Source organism: Mastomys coucha, unplaced genomic scaffold, assembly GCF_008632895.1.
Source record: "Mastomys coucha isolate ucsf_1 unplaced genomic scaffold, UCSF_Mcou_1 pScaffold13, whole genome shotgun sequence".
Lineage (NCBI taxonomy): Eukaryota > Metazoa > Chordata > Mammalia > Rodentia > Muridae > Mastomys > Mastomys coucha.
In genome coordinates this window covers 52,234,385-52,252,630 of record NW_022196895.1, presented here as the reverse complement: position 1 = coordinate 52,252,630, position 18,246 = coordinate 52,234,385, and the positions used below count along the sequence as shown (strand labels likewise).

The following is an 18,246-nucleotide window of genomic DNA, read 5'->3' as shown; positions in this document are numbered from 1 at the left end:
AAAAACAAACAAACCAGGAGCAGAAAGGGGGAAAAGGAACTGAAGTAAAAGACCAATATCCAAAATATGTAAACATACCTACAAAGACAAACAAGCCAAAATGCAAAACCCAAACAAGAGATAAGTAAGCAACTGGTAGCCCAAACCCAATGGTCAGTACATATACGAAATGTTGATTTTTCAGGATCTTTAGAGGACATAAATAGAGCCATGGAGATGATGGGGTGGCTGAAGATGCTTGCAGAAAGAACTGACTCCCAATAGGTGTTCAGGGGCACGCGTGTATACTCTCCTCATACCCCTCATATCCCGTAATAATAAATAGAAAATAAAGAAAATCCATGATGGGATTCTATTTCCCAGTGTCAGATGGGTAGTTGGGACCAGCAAGGTGTGTCTGAAAGAGAATGAGGGGACATCTGAGGGCAGGAGGGGGGATCGGGTGGGGGTTACCCTTGGGTTTGCTGTGAGGGTGACTAAAGGGTTGCAATGCTGACTACGATCAGAAAGTGGGTCGTCGGGGCTGGGGGATGACCGCGAAGCTTAGACATGACCGGTCTCTGATGGCAGAAAGGAATTGCTGAGTCAGGTCTCAGGATTTCCCACAGTAGAGCATGGCTTTGTCATTCCCAGGCTGTGCCAGGCCACTGCGCAACAGCCTCGGGGAACATTTTGGCACAGATCTACTTTTCACAGACTCCTTTCATTTCTAGCAGCCTCCCTTGCTGCCCAGCTGGGCTGGGTTTGAGCCCCACAGGGACAGGCAGACCAACTGCTGATGGTACAGGCCAACATCCTTCTGTTTTCTGCTCCCTGATTACAGGATGTGCTGTCCGGGCGGGGCCTGGTGGGAGATGAGGAAGCGGAGAAAGCGGGTCTGCCTCCTTCTGATGCAGGGAACGAATTTACAAGTCAGAATGAGTAAAACTCGGAAAACAAGGGTGCGCAGCTCTGGAGAGCGGCAGGTAGAAAGGATTGGCGCAAAACCAAAGGAGCTGCTGGATGGGAACGCACTGAAATATCTGAAAGGAGAAATAAGCCGGGTACTCGGGGGGAATGCTGGGATATTTGTGAATGGTTACCCCCTCCTCCTTCGTCCACTTATCATTCTAAATCTACGAATGCCCTAAGCTAAGCACAGAGTTAGCCACGTAAGATCCTTTGGAGGGAGAAGTATGAGTATACTCTTAACCTGAAAAGTAAATAAGTAAGGTTGAACCCACACCCACTCAAGTGATAGAAGCATTTTACCACTGAGCCAGTCCCAAGCAGAGGACTCCCCCTCTGCCCGCCAAGACAGGGTTTCCCTGTGTAGCCCTGGTTGTCTTGTGACTCGCTTTGTAGTCCAGGCTGGCCTCGAACTCAGAGATCTTCCTGCCATTGCCTCCCAAGAGCTGGGATTATAAAGGCATGTGTCACCACATCCAGCATTTTTCTTTTTAATGATTTTATTCTTTTTAAAAAAATTTTTATACACCTTGGTACATAGATACATTTTATATGCATATATGGCTGTGTGAGGGTGTTGGATCCCCTGGAACTGGAATTACAGACAGTCATGAGCTGTCATGTGGGTGCTGGGAATTGAACCCATGTTTCCTGGAAGAGTAGTCAGTGCTCTTAACCACTGAGCCATCTATCTCTCTAGCCTTAAAAACAAGCAGACTTCTAACTACACTTGGCTGGTGGTTCAAATTCTAGGTCCTCAGTTAAACCTTGTAGCTCTGCCACCTTGAGCAGGGTAATTTAAAACTTTACTTTCTCCTTTGAGTCAAAGTAGTAACAGGGATTAAACATGTTTTATGTGAGCTGGGTAGCTACTCTGCGGCTGGTCAGTAGCCTCTTGTTGACTTCCAAATGCATCTCTCCATGAACCCCAGTGTCACTGGCCACTTACCAGTGGTCCCATGTGCAGCCAGGGACACAAACAATGGACCAAACTAATTATTAATTTGCAGAAAATGAGATTAAATTCTGTTTCTTTATAGAAATAAAAACCAAAAAGGCCAGTAGGCTCCTGTACACAGGAAAAATCAACTTACCTTTTCTAATTTCACTATGTTAGATGTAAGTTCTTGGCAGAGGACCTCCACATTTAACTGTACTTGTGATCCTAGGCCAGAGGGGGCTGTCTGCCTGTAAGAAACAAGAGAAACACCATTCATAGGATGAATGGTCTAAGTTTGAAGAGAAAACTGGGCTAGGAGAGAGGACTGGCATCATTTTGCCTGTGACTGCCACAGAGGCGCAGCGGTACGCCTCAGCTCTAGGCCAGATGTTTTGGGGCCAGTTCTGAGTTTAGCTGGATCTCTCTTAAGCTACCCTTCTTCAAGTACCTTGAGGTGCCTTGGCTTAAACATAAAACTCAGACAACTGTTCTCAAGCATACAGTTTCTTTGAGTCTTTGTTTCGATCTTAACACTGTATCCATTCCCCACTTAACACTGTATCCATTCCCTATGGCAACTAAGTGTGCATGAAGGACTGCTGGTCTCAGCCATGGGAGAAAGAGCCATTTACAGTAGAGTGTTCCAAAAGCCAGCACGTATCTTTACCTACTTAGTTAAATTTCCACACATCACAAGGGCCCTCCTTCCCCCCAGTTCTTTCCTTAAGACTTGTATAAATATACAAACATAACTCATCGTATCAATTGACTATTTATGACTGGAATCCTATACTGAAAATACTGTACCAGCCAGTCCCATAGGAACTCTGGAGTAAGGACATGTTCCAGGAGGATGGTCTAATATTTCTTCTTAGATTTCCACAGTCTGCATCATCTGTAGTTTTCTTGGTTGTGATTCTTTAAAATACTATTTATTTATATTTAAGGATTTGCTTTTATTTTACATGTATGTTTCGGATGCATGTATGTCTGTGTATCACATGCATAAAGTGCCGCTGGAGGCCAGAAGAAGGTACTGGGCACCCATGGATGGTTGTGAGCTGCAGTGTGGGTGATGGAAACTAAACCTAGGTCTGCTGCAAGAGCAGCGGCTGCACTTGTAACAGCCGAGCCGGCTCTTCGGCCTCTCTTGGTTAGGATTTAACTTCAGTGTTTCAGTTTTTGGGACTCAGTTAACTGGTCTGATTTAGTTTCTATCTGGTTCATTTTGGGAAACAGAGGCACTCAGAAAAAAAAAATCACTGATGACCACTTATATCTTAAGAGAGCTATCTATGATGAACACATAGTATGTTTACAAATCATCAATTCCTGGAAATAGGATGAAAATCCTTGAGTATCTAGTTGAGGGGATTTGAGGATCAGAGAACGGACTTAGCAACGGGACACTCTGAGGGACAGAGATATTCTCACCACCAGGCATGGAAGTGGAGTAGAAAAGTAGGCTCCCGAGGAGCCTACAACCTGCTGACCACACTAGCCAAATGTCTGGACTCCTCAGAGAGTGCAGAGTCAAGTTATGCATGTGGATTTAGCTATCTGGCTCACTCTGAACAAAGGGCCCAGGGAATGTCTGGGTCTGGGATGGTGCCGTATCAATAGTTCTACCTTTAACAGGCATCCTTTGACCTTATGTTGTATGTGGTGTGTATGTGTGTGCGCACACCTGCATGTGCGCGCATGCATGTGCACGCATGCAGGCGCATGCATGCATTTCATTTTTCTATATAATTTCTTTAGATGGTATTTCCTCTTGGGATGATCTCAAGAGGGGAATGAACATTTCATTTGTCAGAATTCCCCCCTCTGTACTACTAAGTTAATTATATGGTGCTAAAACATGAGGTATATTTTCCTAATAAAACCAAGTCCTAAGAGCATAGGGATTAACAGTCTACAATCATTTGGAGTCACCTTTAATACCAAAAGAGAGTTGCACTGACACTTTGAACATGATGGAAGAGCAAGGGTGCTGGGGACAGCATACCATGACAGGGAACTGCCCGCAGCAGGCTGGGGTGGAGGGAGACATCTCAGTAGCCCGCTGCAGCTCTTTGTAAAAAAATAGTTGTCCCCATTTCTCCTAACCTTAGCCCTGGACAATGGCTGTACAGATTTTATTTGTGCACGATTGGTTTTCACTTGGCTTTGATGTGCATAATTATTCTATTATTTCCGACTTTCCTGTTTCTTTCTCCTTCTGCTCTGGTGAATTCTGTAAAACTAGATGCTCCTTGATGTAATGATTCTTAAACAATTAAAAATTGAGGCACGGGGACATAGCACAGCACAGTCCTAATGGCCCAGGTGCATGCTGTGTATTCTCACCTTGGAAACAATGTAACAGTGGCACAATGGTGGTTCCAGATTAATATTTGACTTGCAAAGAGAGTTTGAAGAAAATATTAAAAAATGAAATAGAACCAACATTGGTACCCCAAGAAAAGAAAAAAAAACTATTAAAGTTATGAAATAAGTTTTGCACAATATTAAAGAGTGGTTCTGGGCTGGCGAGATGGCTCAGTGGGTAAGAGCACTGACTGCTCTTCCGAAGGTCCTGAGTTCGGATCCCAGCAACCACATGGTGGCTCACAACCACCCACAATGAGATCGGACGCCCTCTTCTGGTGCGTCTGACGACAGCTGCAGAAAATTACGCCAGAGCAAGCGGGGCCGGAGCCAGCCTGAGCAGAGGTCCTGAGATCAACAGCAGCCACACACATGATCGAACACAGTCATCTGCACAGCTACAGTGTACTCATACACATAAAAATGAAATAAAATAATTCTTTAAAAAAAAAAAAGAGTGGTTCTTGCATAAGCAAGTATAGGATACATAAAATCTTATACTAGTAAAACTAAGTCAAAACACTGGGGCTTTTAGGAGAGTTACTGTGTGCAGTGTGCAGAAGCAGAAAGCTGGTGGAACTGTTGAGTGAAGGGTTAACTTGACTCTTTCTGGCCACTGCCTGGCAGCTTTGCCCATGTCATTTATCATTAGAGCTTCACAGGAAAATGCAAGTAGCTGGCCTCGGAGCTCTGAGCTGTGAAGTATAATAAGTCAAATGTTAAAGTTTAAATAATGGTAAGTTTACAATTATTATTATTTTGGCTACAGGCCTGGGAATAGAGGAAGTTTAAAACTTTGGGGAACAATTGTAATTCTTGATTCTTTGTGGGATGTGGTTATTCTTTTGAATTTGATTTGGCAAGGATTATTCCATGTTTTTTTTTTTTTTTCTACCTGCCTTTGGAGTATCAATAAAAGACTGGGGCAAGAGAAAGGCTAGAAAGGGAGTGAGGGAGCGAGTAGAGAAAATGAGAGAGCATGAGATGAACAGTGAGTGAAGAGAGAACGTGAAGAGTAAGTGAAGAGAGAATGTGAGATGGGTATGGAGAAGATGTGTGTGAGAGAGGAGTGTGCATGTGGTGTGTGTGAAGGAGTGTGTGTGAGAATGAAAGGGGAACACACAGAGGTGTGTAGGAGTATGGGAGTTCGAGAAAAGAAAAGTTCACAGGAGAAAAGCAGAGTGCCCAGGAGAATGTAGAGTGTGCAGCCTCAAGCAGCAAACGAATGAGCGAGAGAGAAAGAGAGAGAGAAGAGAGAGAGTAACTTACAACTTGAAAAACTGCCTGTCAGTTTGTACTCCAAAACTAGAATATGTCTATTTATTATGCGCCTTCCAGATATCCCTGCTTCCAGTTGAGAACTCCAATCTTGTGTCGAGGCTGGACCCCAACACAAGGGTAGGATATATGGACCTGTTCTAAACTATTTGTTAGGATTCTGTATCACTTATTGGTTCAAATATGCATTTATGGCTCCCAAATGACCTGCATGTAAGCATACACATAAGCCATAGAACAAGGCCTGGAGGTAATTTACACAGACAGTGAAGAAGGGCCTAGAATGACATATGACACAGTAGGAAGTATAGATTTCAGACGAGCACCATCAGTGTCACCTGGGAAGCCCCACTGCAGCCTTATTCCTTCAGGAACTCTGGGATGGGCCCTATGATCGGCTTTAAGCAGCAATTTAGTGGACTCTGATGTCCACTGAGGTATGAGAATCCCTGGAGAATCAGGAGCCCAGGGACTCTGCAGTTTACAGATCAATGTTTGAAACCCAGTATTATTATAAATGATAAGACATCAAGTCTCAACTTTTCTTAGTGATAGGAGCTGGAGAGATGGCTCAGCAGCAAAGGGTACTAGGGTCTGGGTGCATTTCCCAGTACCCACATGGCAGCTAATAGCTATTTGTAACTCTAGTTCCAGGAAATCTGACCCCCCCCTTCTGACTTCTGGTTCACATACATGCATTCAGGCAAAACACTCGTATACATAAAATGAATCTACATTTTTATTGAAAAATGGAGTAATAGTTCTCTTATAAAGCTGTTGTAAAAGCATAATGAAGGAAATTCTGATTTATATAATGTATGTATCCATTCTATCTTATTTATTTATATTTATTTTTTTGAGGCAGGGTCTCTCTCTATAGTTCTGGCTGTCCTGGAACTAACTATACAGACCAGACTGGCCTTGACTTCACAGAGATCCACCTGTCTCTGCCTCTCAAGTACCTATAGGCCTTGTTCTATGGCTTATGTGTAGCATACATACATATATATGTATGTAATATTTTAATATATATGCTATATATTTTAATATATACACTGTGTATATACTTTTATGCATAGGAATGAATGCATATACAATATGTATACAGCCCAAGGAGGCCAAAAGAGGGTGTTGAATCCTCTAGAACTAGAGTACAGATGGTTGTGAGCAGGAATATGGGGCTGGAAAGAGAATCCAGGTCCTCTAGAAGAGCAGCCAGTATTCTTAACCACTGAGCTCTCCAACCCTTGTACCCATCTTAATAGGGTCTCTAGCAAATGGTAGATATTCTTTAAAAGGAATCTCTTTTGTTAAAAGTATGATTTGAGTCAATGTATAAAAATCCTCATGAAAACAGACTTAAAGAAAAGAATAAATTAGTTGAATAGATTTGATTAGGACAGGCATGGTGAAAATTGTAGAGGGATTTTAATGCAATAACATGGCTGCTCTGGCAAGGGATTACATCCAAAAACCTTCTAGGTCTGTGGTGATCAGGATAGAATGACACACCTTTAATCCCTCTGGCTGGAATACACACATGCCCTTAGTATACACCTTTAACCTCAAACAATTAAGTTAGTTTGTAAAAGAAGCAACCATGTTTGAAAGTGACATCTCGTTGAGGGACAAAGTGACAAATCAAACAAACAAACAGACAAACAGAATGAGTCATTGATAGGCTATGCCCAACTCTCATGAGAAGGGACAGGAAAGAGATGATGACTTAGGACTACAGACAGAGATATGGGGGTGGGGAGGGAAGGAGGGGGATAGGAAGGGAGGACATGAGAGAGAGAGGGGTGGGGGGAGGCAATTTTACTGGAAGTTTTATAGAGACAGATTTCAGGTGAAGACAGAACAAACCAGAGAATGAGGAGTCAGAAGATTAGAACAGACTGGCAGTTTGAGGCCAAACAGAGCAATTCAGTCAGGAGCCAAAAGAAGCCAGTTTGAATCAGTCAGCTTGGAGAGGAGTTTGAGCCAGAACCGCTGAGTTGAACCAGCCAGCCAGAGTTCAGAAAGATCTAGAAAGGGTGAGCATATTCAGCTTTAGGCTTCCTTGATGACAATTATATCTGGAGAATGAAAGCTACATTTACAGAAAATGAAGGGTGAGGCTAAGTGTGGTTCCAGCACTCTGGAGGCAAGCAAATCTCTGTGAGATCAAGGTTAGCCTGGTCTACATAGTGAATGCTAGGATAGCAAGGGCTCTATTTAGAGAGACCCCATCTCAAAAAAAAAAAAAGTGATGGAAGGAAATCTTTATAGACACACATTCAACCAGTTAGTAATCAGGAATATGGACAAGGGTCCTGTAAATTAAATAATATAAACAATTACACATGATGACATTTGCTGAGGTTTTGTCCTTAAACAAATGTTTTGACTCGTTGCCATTTTCTAAAGATGAGGGTGAACAGTTTAAGGTCAAGGTCGCAACCACCATCTTAGGATAATTAGTGGAATGACAGCAGCACAGGAGTCACGCAAGGGTAAGCTACTCATTTCTAGAACCCGTCTTCTGCTTTACCCAAACACCCAGTTAACTGATTGCCTCACACAGAACACAGAATTCTCAGTGTTTGCTAAGGAGGACTCCAGATTTAGGTCAACTGTCAAAATAATCTGAACAGAAGTACTGGAAGGCCATCTTACTCAGTACTGTGGGGATCCATGATGGACGTCAGGGACCCCAGGCGCTCCTCCAGAGTGTTAATCCTGTATCTCATGTAGAAGGTGGAAATGATCAGCGCACAGACACTAGAGAGGGGCAACAAGAAATGTCCGTTATGTCAATGGCCAGGAACTGACATTTAAAAACAATGAACTTGGAGCCATTTTTCCATTCATGGACATTTTCAGAAAGAACTAAATAAAGGATTTAGAGACTTTAATATGGTGTAAGTTGAGGGGCAATTAACAGCATTGCTGCACTTTCAGAGAACCTGAGTTTGAGTCCTGGCTCCCATAGGGTGGCTCACAGCCACCTGTAACTCCAGATCCAGAGGACCGAATGCCTTCTTCTGGCTTCCATGGACCCCAGGTGTGCATGCGGTATATACACACAGGTAAGGCAAAATATCCAAATAAAATTAAAAATGGAAACATTTTTAAAAATCACTTTAAAAAAGAAAGAGAACAGGTGGATGCTTGTTATAAAACTTTACAGCGAGGAGACTTAAAATCCTGTCACACAAGTTTCTCAAAGTGCAGAAACATGGCTATTCTTATAGGATTGTTCAAGGCCAGACTCAAGCTGGATGTCTAAGCCAAAGCTCTCATCCTTTTTGGTAGTCTCTTCCTCTTCCAGAAGCCTAGGCAAGAACAGTAAACCTTGTTCCCTGGAGACTCACACATTCCCCGCTTTAATGGGGACCAGATGGGCATATCTACTTCCCTTGGGTATAAGAGATACCCCTAGAGCTGAGCTGGCTATTCTCAGAACAGCAATTGGTTATAGACTGGATGCTGATGATAAGTTAAAAAAAAATCTGTGTCTAAATTGTCACTAAAGATGGATGATATCTTGTAGAGATGAATGATGTCTTCTTGGCTTCTGTTCAGAAGAAGTTGAACAGACAAAAATAAATAAATAAGCAGAACAAAGATGCGTCAGGAGTTACTGACTGTTGCTCAGAACTTAGTTCTTTGGTTGATTTAGCACAACTGTTATAAAAAGCAACCTGAGCTTAAGGGGGAAGGGGGTGGCAAGGACGGGGTAAAGTGGGGGTGGAGAAGTGTCCAAAAAGGAAATGGAAATTGCCAAGGAAAATGTGTGGTTTGTGTCAGCACAAGTGGGATTTACAGTGACTCTTGGCAACAAAAAGAGATTATTCATCTGCAAAATAGGATCATTTACATAAACTACTTACAGTTAAACATGTCTACTTACACAATTGCATAGAATATAAGGATGTGACGGAGAGTAGGACACTTCCGAGTCTCCATTTTATGTAAAATCCCAATAGTTTCTGATTGACCTGTTGAGTGGAAACCAAGAGAGCAATAATTTAGCATTCCTGCATACTTCTTTCTTTTAGCAATATTTCAGCAGAAAAGAGTACTCAAGGTAGGTTTATTCCCAACTAGAAGGGAAAATATTAGCAGAAGCCTCCTTGTTGACATTTTAACCAGTAGGTTCATTTTTCCAGGTTATTTTATCTAATAATATACATTTGAGAGGCTTATTTCTGCCAAGTATTGGGGTCAGTGGAACAATGTAATACCATCCTTGCTGCTGCTGCTGTTGTTGCTGTTAATAAGCAAGAAGCAAGTCAGTAACTTCGTTTTTATCACCAGCTTTTGGTTCATAATCTCAAAGCACTGAGAAGAATGCAGCAACTTCCATCTGTGACCCCCAGCAAAGCCCAGAACCAGGTACTACTTATTGAATAAAGAGGGATTTAACATGCAAAGTCAATGTGATGGTTTAAATAGGTATGGCTCCATAAACTCATGTTTTTGAATGCCTGGCCCATGGGCCATGGCGCTACTAGGAGGTGTGGCCTTGCTGGAGGAAGTGTTTCAGTTTTGGGGCTGGCTTTGAGGTCTCCTATGCCCAAGCTCTGCCCGGTGTGGAACACATTCTCCTTCTGCCATAGATCAAGATGTATAACTCTTGGCTCCTCTAGCACCATGTCTGCCTGGATGCTGCCATGCTTCCCAGCATGATGTTAATGGATTAAACCTCTGAAACGGTAAGCCATTCTTAATTAATGTTGTCCTTTATAAGAGTTGCATTGGTCATGATGTCTCTATAGCAGTGAAACCCTAACTAAGACAGACCAACGACAGGAAGGAAGGGAGGGACCATGAGAGGCAACTGTAGCGTGAAGCACTGGGGATCCTTACATGTTACCAACCTATCATTAACCCCATTCCTCACCATGGGCAGGTAGGATCTTGGCTTTTCCATCAGGTGCTCTGCTCCCGTGGGCATCTGTCCGAGGTGGTTTTGTTTCTCCCTTTGTGACATTCAGAACTGTCTGAGATTCCGTCACATGGAAGTCTGTCAAGAAAAGGAGGCAAGGTCATTTTGGTCCCCGATGTATTTAAAACTCATAAGATCGGCTATCTCTCATGAGTGGCATGTGGTGCTTGGACACTGAAACCCAAAGTTCACAAGAAAATGATGCAAGGATGCTGGGTTGGCATCCACAGACATACAATGTGTCCACTCCTCCTCCTATTATTATTACTGGCATAGGTGAGAAACCTCGTGATGATCTCTCTTGGCCACCTGAGCATGTTAGATAAGCCAGTGGTTCTCAACCTTCCTAATGCTATGACCCTTTAATACAGTTCCTCATGTTGTTGTGACCTCCCCAACCATAAAATCATTTTCCTTGTTACATTTTATATACATACATACAATTGTATCATACACAATTAGAACTGTAATTTTGCCACTGTTACGGAGCATCATGTAAGTATCTGTGTTTTCTGATAGTGACTCCGGTGGAAGGGTTGTTTGACCTCTAAAGGGGTCATGGCCCACAGATTGAGAACCCCTGACCTAAGAGATGTCTGTTAAATATGGACGAAGGGTTTTGGATTTTGCCATGGAGGCAATTCCCTTTCTTAGGAACCCGTTCCCTAGGTTTCCTTTGCAACTGTTAACTGGAAAAAGAAGGATAGGGTAGGCCTTGCTTTCGTTTTGTTAAGTGAGGGAGAGAGGAGGGTGTTTTGTGGGGCATAAAATGTTTATCAAGACACGACTTCCCCGGACCTCGGGAGTTCTCAGATTCCGGAGTCTGAGATCCTGAACTGCTGTACCCTTCCAAGTCTTGCCTTCGCTGTCGAACCACTCCATCCAGGTCTGAGAATTCATCATTGAAATCCTGAGGGGAGACAAGGAGAGGAAGAAAACAGGCAGGCCTTTATACATGCCAGCCCTCTCGATTAGGGCTGACCCATAAAATATGGAAATGAAGCATGGGTTACTCCACCTCACAGGATTTTCCTAGCCCAGGAGTCTCTGGTGACAGAAACCAAGGGCCTTCTACATGGTTTGAATTCCGCTAAGCAACAGCACACGGCTTGTTTGAAACAAACATCCAGAGAAAGCACTGGATGGCTGGGGACAGAGAGAATGCTTTAGTGTGAGGCGGAGATGTGTCAACCAACGGGCAGCATGAGAGAAGACTGGACACACTGCTCAAGTCCAAGTTCAGATATGTAGAAAAGAAGTATAGCAAATTACAATTTAAGAAAAATGACATTGGACATAGGAAAGAAAAAAAAAACCAACACTGCTGGAAAATTAAGACTGAGAAAAAGAAAGCTGTGAAGAAAATTAAGCTGTAAAGCTGTAAAGAAAATTTAGCATTTTAAATGAGATCTGTCCAGGCATGGTGCAGAGGACAGGAGGCAGACAGGAGTAAAGGACACAGGCAGAGAGAGGTGTTTTAATTTGTATTTCACTGGCTTCCCTCAAGTGCTTAAGACCTAAGGAGGTGCCTAGTGTTCCCAGCTGGCCCTGGCAGGCCGAGTTAGACTTGCTCTAAGTATCTTAGCTGACAACTGAGGAAGGACCCTTCTGGTCAACAGAGGAGCAAGCTGTGTGCTTGAGTTTGCTATCTTTGGGCCATCTCAACATTCATTCGATTCCTTACCCTGATGGATAGGGGAAAGAGAGTTGAAAATGTGATTGACTTATTTATATTTATTTTGCTTTTCTGAGACACGATCTCCATCTATCGCAGGCTGGTCCCAAAGCCTCAGTGTAACAGAAGGTGACTTTTAATCTTGGACTGTCCTGCCTAGACCTTGGAGGTGTGTGCCACCATGCCAGGTTTGTTTGGGTCCTGAGAATGGAACCCAGCGCTTTGTGCACACTGGGCTAGCTCTCTACCAGCTGAGCGAAATGCCAGTATGAAAAGTGAAAAACTTCAGTGTCTTCCACTGAATAATGTTTTACTGGGGGCTGGAGAGGTAGCTCAGAGGTTAAGAGCACTGGCTGTTCTTAACTGAAGGACCTGGGTTCAATTCCCATCACCCACATGGTAGCTCGCAATGGTCTTATAATTCCAGTTCCAGGGGGATCTGACACCCTCCCACAGACATACATGCAGGCAGAGTACCAATACACATAAAAATAAGAATAATAAAAAAAATTATTAAAAAAATAACGCTCTCTTAAATGCTCATCATGTATGGGGCAGTGTGTGAACGCAGCCGCATGGCGAGGCTAGCATTCCAGCAGATGGAAGAAGTGGATCGGAGTGGAAGGAACTTTCCTGGGTGGCCTCCCAGCAGAAGCCACATTTGCTGAGCTCTAAGTCGTTGCTTGTGCATCCTGCACTGATCTACCTTTTGCCTCCCTCCCGGTGCTGCAGATCATTATGATGGGTTTATTGCGATGAAAGAATGTATCCTAACTTGAGAAGCTCCTGTAAATGCAATCGTGTAACATGTAGCCCTTTGCGTTTGACTTTATGTCTGTCACAATGATTTAAGGTCCATCTGTGCGGTCGCATGTGTCAGCCCTCCATTCTCTCTTTGTGACATTACTTTTAATATTCCATTGAAAACATCCCATGCATCAGTTGAAGGACATCAGGGTTTTCTCCTACTTTGGAGCTATTGTGAAAAATTCTTCTAGAAACATTCTTTTTGTTTTTTGAGGCAAGGTTTTGCTATGTATTCTAGTCTGGACTTGAATTTAATGTGTAGCCCAGTCTGGCCTAAAATTCAGAGAAATCCTCCTGTCTTAGCTCGCCAAGTACTGGAATTATAGGTGTGTCCCACCAAACCCAGATGAGCCTTCTTGTTTTGAGTTTTTACATGAAGATATTTTAATTACATTAGTTTTTCCAAAATGCAAAAGGAGATCCATAGATGTTGAAACTATGGGCTTGTGATGGACTCAAGGCAAACATTGACCAACAATCAGTGTGTGTGGGAGGGTGTCAATCTTTAATAGATATTATTAGATCTCCTTGAAAAACAAAATTCTATTATAGGTACACACTGCGCACAAATGAAATAAACCGCTTGAGGTTTTCACTGTGGTCTACAAAGTCCAAGGGAAAGATAATTTCTCTATTCGCCATCTGGTCATGATAGCTCTGCCTCGTTTTTTCTGAGTTTGCCTTATCTTTTCTAACCTAAAGACTCTGAAGGTGAGAATTAGTTTTAACTTTTCCTGGTTTTTGATAGTGTTACCAGTATAGGACCCTGAATAGACCTTTGTGAGCTGAGTCATGGCCTGCCTCAAAAAGATTTGTGAATCTCGTTAGAGAAGCGCTGATGCCTGCTACATAGCTTAGTAGAGACTGTTTAGCTAGTGTGCATGAGGCTCTGCATTTGACCTCCAGCACTACACACACAAAACTGACAGCAGGCAAACAAAGTGAGAGCTTATGCACCTCCAATCTCACTATCACATTTCTTCTTTGCGTTGAACAACCCTTAGGTTATTAGAAAATAGTTAGCGGCTTCCTTTGGTTCCTCTGCTTCTGGACAGACGTTGTGCTCTGCAGCTGTCAACCACTGTGGTCATGAGTTCTTGCCAAGTCCTGGCTGTGGTGTGAGCACATGTAGCCATGGCTCCATCCTTTGCGTGTGCATCTTGATCTAGACCAGATCTCAGAGACCCTGACCTAAGGTTGAACTCTCTAGCACCAGTTTCCAGGTTACTCACCAACAAACCTGTGCCTCCAGGTTACAAGCCTGCCCCTGGCACTTCACTTCCTTACAGCTACCAATCATGGGGAGAGTAGAAGTTAAGTTTATGGTTTGGCTCTCAGCACCAGCTTATTATTTGAAAGGCCATAATAATCCCCCAATCAGATGTGTGCCAGACTAGAACCCCCTTGCTTGCTTGTCATTTCCTTGCCCCGCTGAGAGACAGGGGCTTCTCTGCTGCTTCAGAGATGGTGGTGTGGCCCAAGCTCCAGATTGAATAAAGACCCTTCTGCAATTGCATCAGAGTCGGCTCCTTGGTGGTCTTTTGGGGCTCCAGAATGAGGCACAACAAGGTGACTTACCAGAGGCAGAGATGAAGGGCGATCTGCCCGGAAACTATTTTCAGCAGAAGATGGGTTGGGACTGTTACCGACACTTGTGTTCTGAAATCAGGCATAAAATGAAAACCCAGATCAACTACAGACCTTAAGAAATACGGAAGAAAGGCAGCACAGGATTCTGACGTCATACCCACCTCTAAGTGTCCGCACACAGATTTTATCAGTTTGTACGTTGAGTCTCTGGACAGCAAGGAAACGAATATGTACTGGAAAATAAGATGGAATCAAGAGTTGAGAGTTTAAGAAATACCTGTCTGTAGTGTTTGTTTCCTTATAATTTTTCAATTACATTTAATGTGTACCACATGCATGCACATGATGTGGTGTCCCTGTGGAAGTCAGAGGACAACCCTTTCCAAGATGTGGTTCTTGGGGACTGACCTCAGGTCATCAGGCTTTGATGCACATAAATGCCTTTGCCAGCAGAGCATCTTCCCCCCCTCCGCCCCCTGCCCCAGCTTTTATATTTTCGAATAACAAAGACCATTCATTACTTTAACTATAACCTCAGTTTTTTTTCCATCTGAACATTCAAATTTTATTTCATTCCTTGAATAAAATAAGTATATTTCCCTATATGTCTTTTTTCTTCTTATGAGGCTGGCATCAAATTCGATATGCAGCCAGGAATGACCTTGAACTCTTGACAGTTCTGCCTCCACTCTAAAGTGCAGAGATGATGGGTGTGTACCACCATGCCCAGTTTATGTGATATTGGGGATTGAATCCAGGGGTTTATGTTCCTAGGCAAGCACCACCAACTGACCCACATCTCTGACTCCCCAAATCCCACTTACTATAGTAAAAAACCCCCCAAGTTCAACTCAAGCACAATGGGGTAAAATGAAGGCTCCCAAAGGATGCCATAGATGCCCCTTAAGAGCACTGATGGGATAGAACAGGGCACTGAGACAAGGCTGGGTACCAGCTGGGACCTCCAACGTTTCCTCCTCTCTCCAGTATTTTGTGATTCCCGGAGGACGCCTGCTTTCTCTGCTCTGACCTGGACTTCTGCAAAAGACTTCCCAGCAGTTCTAATAGGGTTGCTCTTTTTCATGTCACGTCCAGGTTCTTCCTTGTACTAATTACAAAGATTTCTCCCCACCCATGAGATGCTTGTGAGTTACGGTTAAAAAAACCAAACCAAACCAAAAATCAAAGCTTGACAAATACTTTGGAAACAAAGGACATATGGAAAGGTTTAACTTGTGTGCAAATGGTGCATCTACAAGATTTAAAAAACTTTGGCTTTCTCCCTGTGTGTGTCATGGACTCCTCTCAGACCTCCTTTTCATGAGTTTGAACGATCCCTCTCATTCTCGAGAATGACACAATCTCCAAGTCAGCACCATTGCCTCGCAGAGTGATGGGCACCTCGGGCTCCGGCACTGGGCAGGCCTGGGTGCAAAGTCCAGCCCTGATACTTACTAAGGAATACTAACGGGAAACTGTTCAAGCATGCTTTCCTTATGGGGTGCATACGAATAACTCAGAAAACATAAAGAAAGCACTTGATATATACTTGATATATACCCAGCAAAGAGTAAGTGCTTGATAGCTGTTTGTATTTAAATTTAAAAAAAAAGGCATGTTAATTCATTTTCTAGTTTATCAGAATATTATCTCTCTATCTCTCTATCTCTATCTATCTATCTATCTATCTATCTATCTATCTATCTATCTATCTATCTATCATCTGTCTATCTCACTATGTAGTCTGGGCTGGCTTTAAGCCTATGATTCTCCTGGATTAGCTCCCATGTACAGAAATCACAGGTGAGCACGCTTGGCCAGAGCAGCTGTTACTTTTTCAGAGCAGCTGTATTCAGTTATCTAGCCTGGTTAGAAGTTTAAGGTCGCAACTGTCACTCTTTTATGAAAATGGCAGGTGAAACAAATGTCGAAATGGAAATAGATCTGGGTGTGCATGCTCAGAGAGGCCCAGTTCAGGAGTTACTCCAGCACCTTTGCAAAGAATAGAGGCCGTGTGTGTGTGTGTGTGTGTGTGTGTGTGTGCATGTGTGTGTGTGTGTGTATATGTGTGTGTGTGTGTGACTGGGGATCAAACTCAAACTGTCAGGTTTCCACCAGCTTCTCTGTCTTTAGGTTTTTGAGACAAGGCATCTCTCTCCCCCCTCCCTCACCCTTCTGCCCCTGTAGTCCTGGAATTCTATACTTAGATCAGGCTAGCCTTGAACTCACAGAGATCCGGTGCCTCCCAAGTGCTAGGATTAAAAGCGTGCTCCAGCACACCTGGATATAAACTTAGTTTTACCTATTATTATTATTAGTGCATGCATGTGTACGTGTGTACGATATATGTGTAAATGTATGAGTGCTAGCTACAGTGCACACATGTACAGGTCAAAGCACAACATTTGTAGTTAGTTCTCTTTTCCCACTGTGGGATCTGTCGACTGGAAGCTACTTGTTCTGGGCTTGCACAGTTAGCACTTTTATCCACTGTGCCATCTTGCTAGGTCCCTCCTGTCTCTTTTTAATGAATAAAGTTTTTACTGGTCTCAACGGGATAGCGAGAGAAGCAGCATTTTTAGCACACAGTAGGTTTCATGCATTTGGCATACTTCTCAGAGTTGTCCTAGACACAGTGCACATTTAATGTTGTTTGCCTTCTGTACAGTTCCTGTAAATTTGCTATTGAAATGCACTCGGTTATAGCAACAACAATAACAACCAAACTGCCGGGCGGTGGTGGCGCACACCTTTAATTTAATCCCAGCATTTGGGAGGCAGAGGCAGGCGGATTTCTGAGTTCGAGGCCAGCCTGGTCTACAGAGTGAGTTCCAGGACAGCCAGGACTACACAGGGAAACCCTGTCTCAAAAAACGAAAACCAAAACCAAAACAGAAAAAAAAACCCAGTCTGTAAAAAAAAAAAAAAAAACAACCAAACCTCAAAAGAACAAAAGCAGCAAGAAGGGACAGGAAAACAACAGCAGGCAGAGCACAGCTGGTCCAGTGCTGCCGTACTCACCCTGTCTGTGACCGTCGCTATGATCAGGGCGTTCGGCACCAGGAGGGCAGTTTTGGTTTTCTTGATCAAGGTTACCGAGAAAGCTGGGATAGAGATCTGAAAAGAGCCATCAAGTCAACAGCAGCTCAGACTTCACACACAGCACATCAAAGCCACACCAGGCTAAGGACACCACCAGTGGGTGAGTTCTCCAGGCTGCGTGAAGAACAGGGAACCTGGGAGTGAGGGGAACCTATCACTGAACTGGTCAGACTGGGGTTTCCACAGCTACAGGACACAGCAGGGAAGCTCTAGATGTGGTAACAGAACACAGCACTTACACTAATGTTCACGCACCCGGGCTCAGGGCTCCATGGCAACCTGGCGCTTACAGCTCCGCACTCAGTTCCTGGGTTGAGCACGTGTGGATGGGGGGAAACATGCTGGAGAGAAAGTCTGAATCGTGAATCCAGTCCTGTTACTACTTACATGGCCTTCTCAGCCTGACAGGCCGTCCACACAGAGCTTCTGTCTGCTGATTTTTGTAAGTACAAACAGCCTTCATTATTAATACTTAGATGTTTGGATTACATAAGGTAAGGTTTGGAGGATGTTCAGTTGTGAATAAAAACGTTTATCAAACTCCTCACTTGTCTCACGATATCAGAATGCTCAACATTAATTTTTTTTTTTTTTTTGCAGAGC

The 18,246-nt window shown here is 43.4% G+C and overlaps 1 protein-coding gene across 2 annotated transcripts in view; it reads right to left on the bottom strand.

Annotated features, from left to right (window-relative positions):
• Gramd2b (GRAM domain containing 2B) overlaps positions 1-18,246 on the bottom strand; it is a 70,205-nt gene that overhangs the window by 3,263 nt on the left and 48,696 nt on the right. For both annotated transcript variants that reach the window (XM_031365714.1, XM_031365715.1), the window contains exons 6-13: positions 17,563-17,658; positions 14,703-14,774; positions 14,530-14,610; positions 11,268-11,379; positions 10,425-10,547; positions 9,432-9,519; positions 8,195-8,299; positions 2,043-2,136 (exon numbers count right to left, since the gene is read on the bottom strand). In XM_031365714.1, the coding sequence (XP_031221574.1) occupies positions 2,043-2,136; positions 8,195-8,299; positions 9,432-9,519; positions 10,425-10,547; positions 11,268-11,379; positions 14,530-14,610; positions 14,703-14,774; positions 17,563-17,658 (771 nt within the window). The remainder of the gene's footprint in view (positions 1-2,042; positions 2,137-8,194; positions 8,300-9,431; positions 9,520-10,424; positions 10,548-11,267; positions 11,380-14,529; positions 14,611-14,702; positions 14,775-17,562; positions 17,659-18,246) is intronic.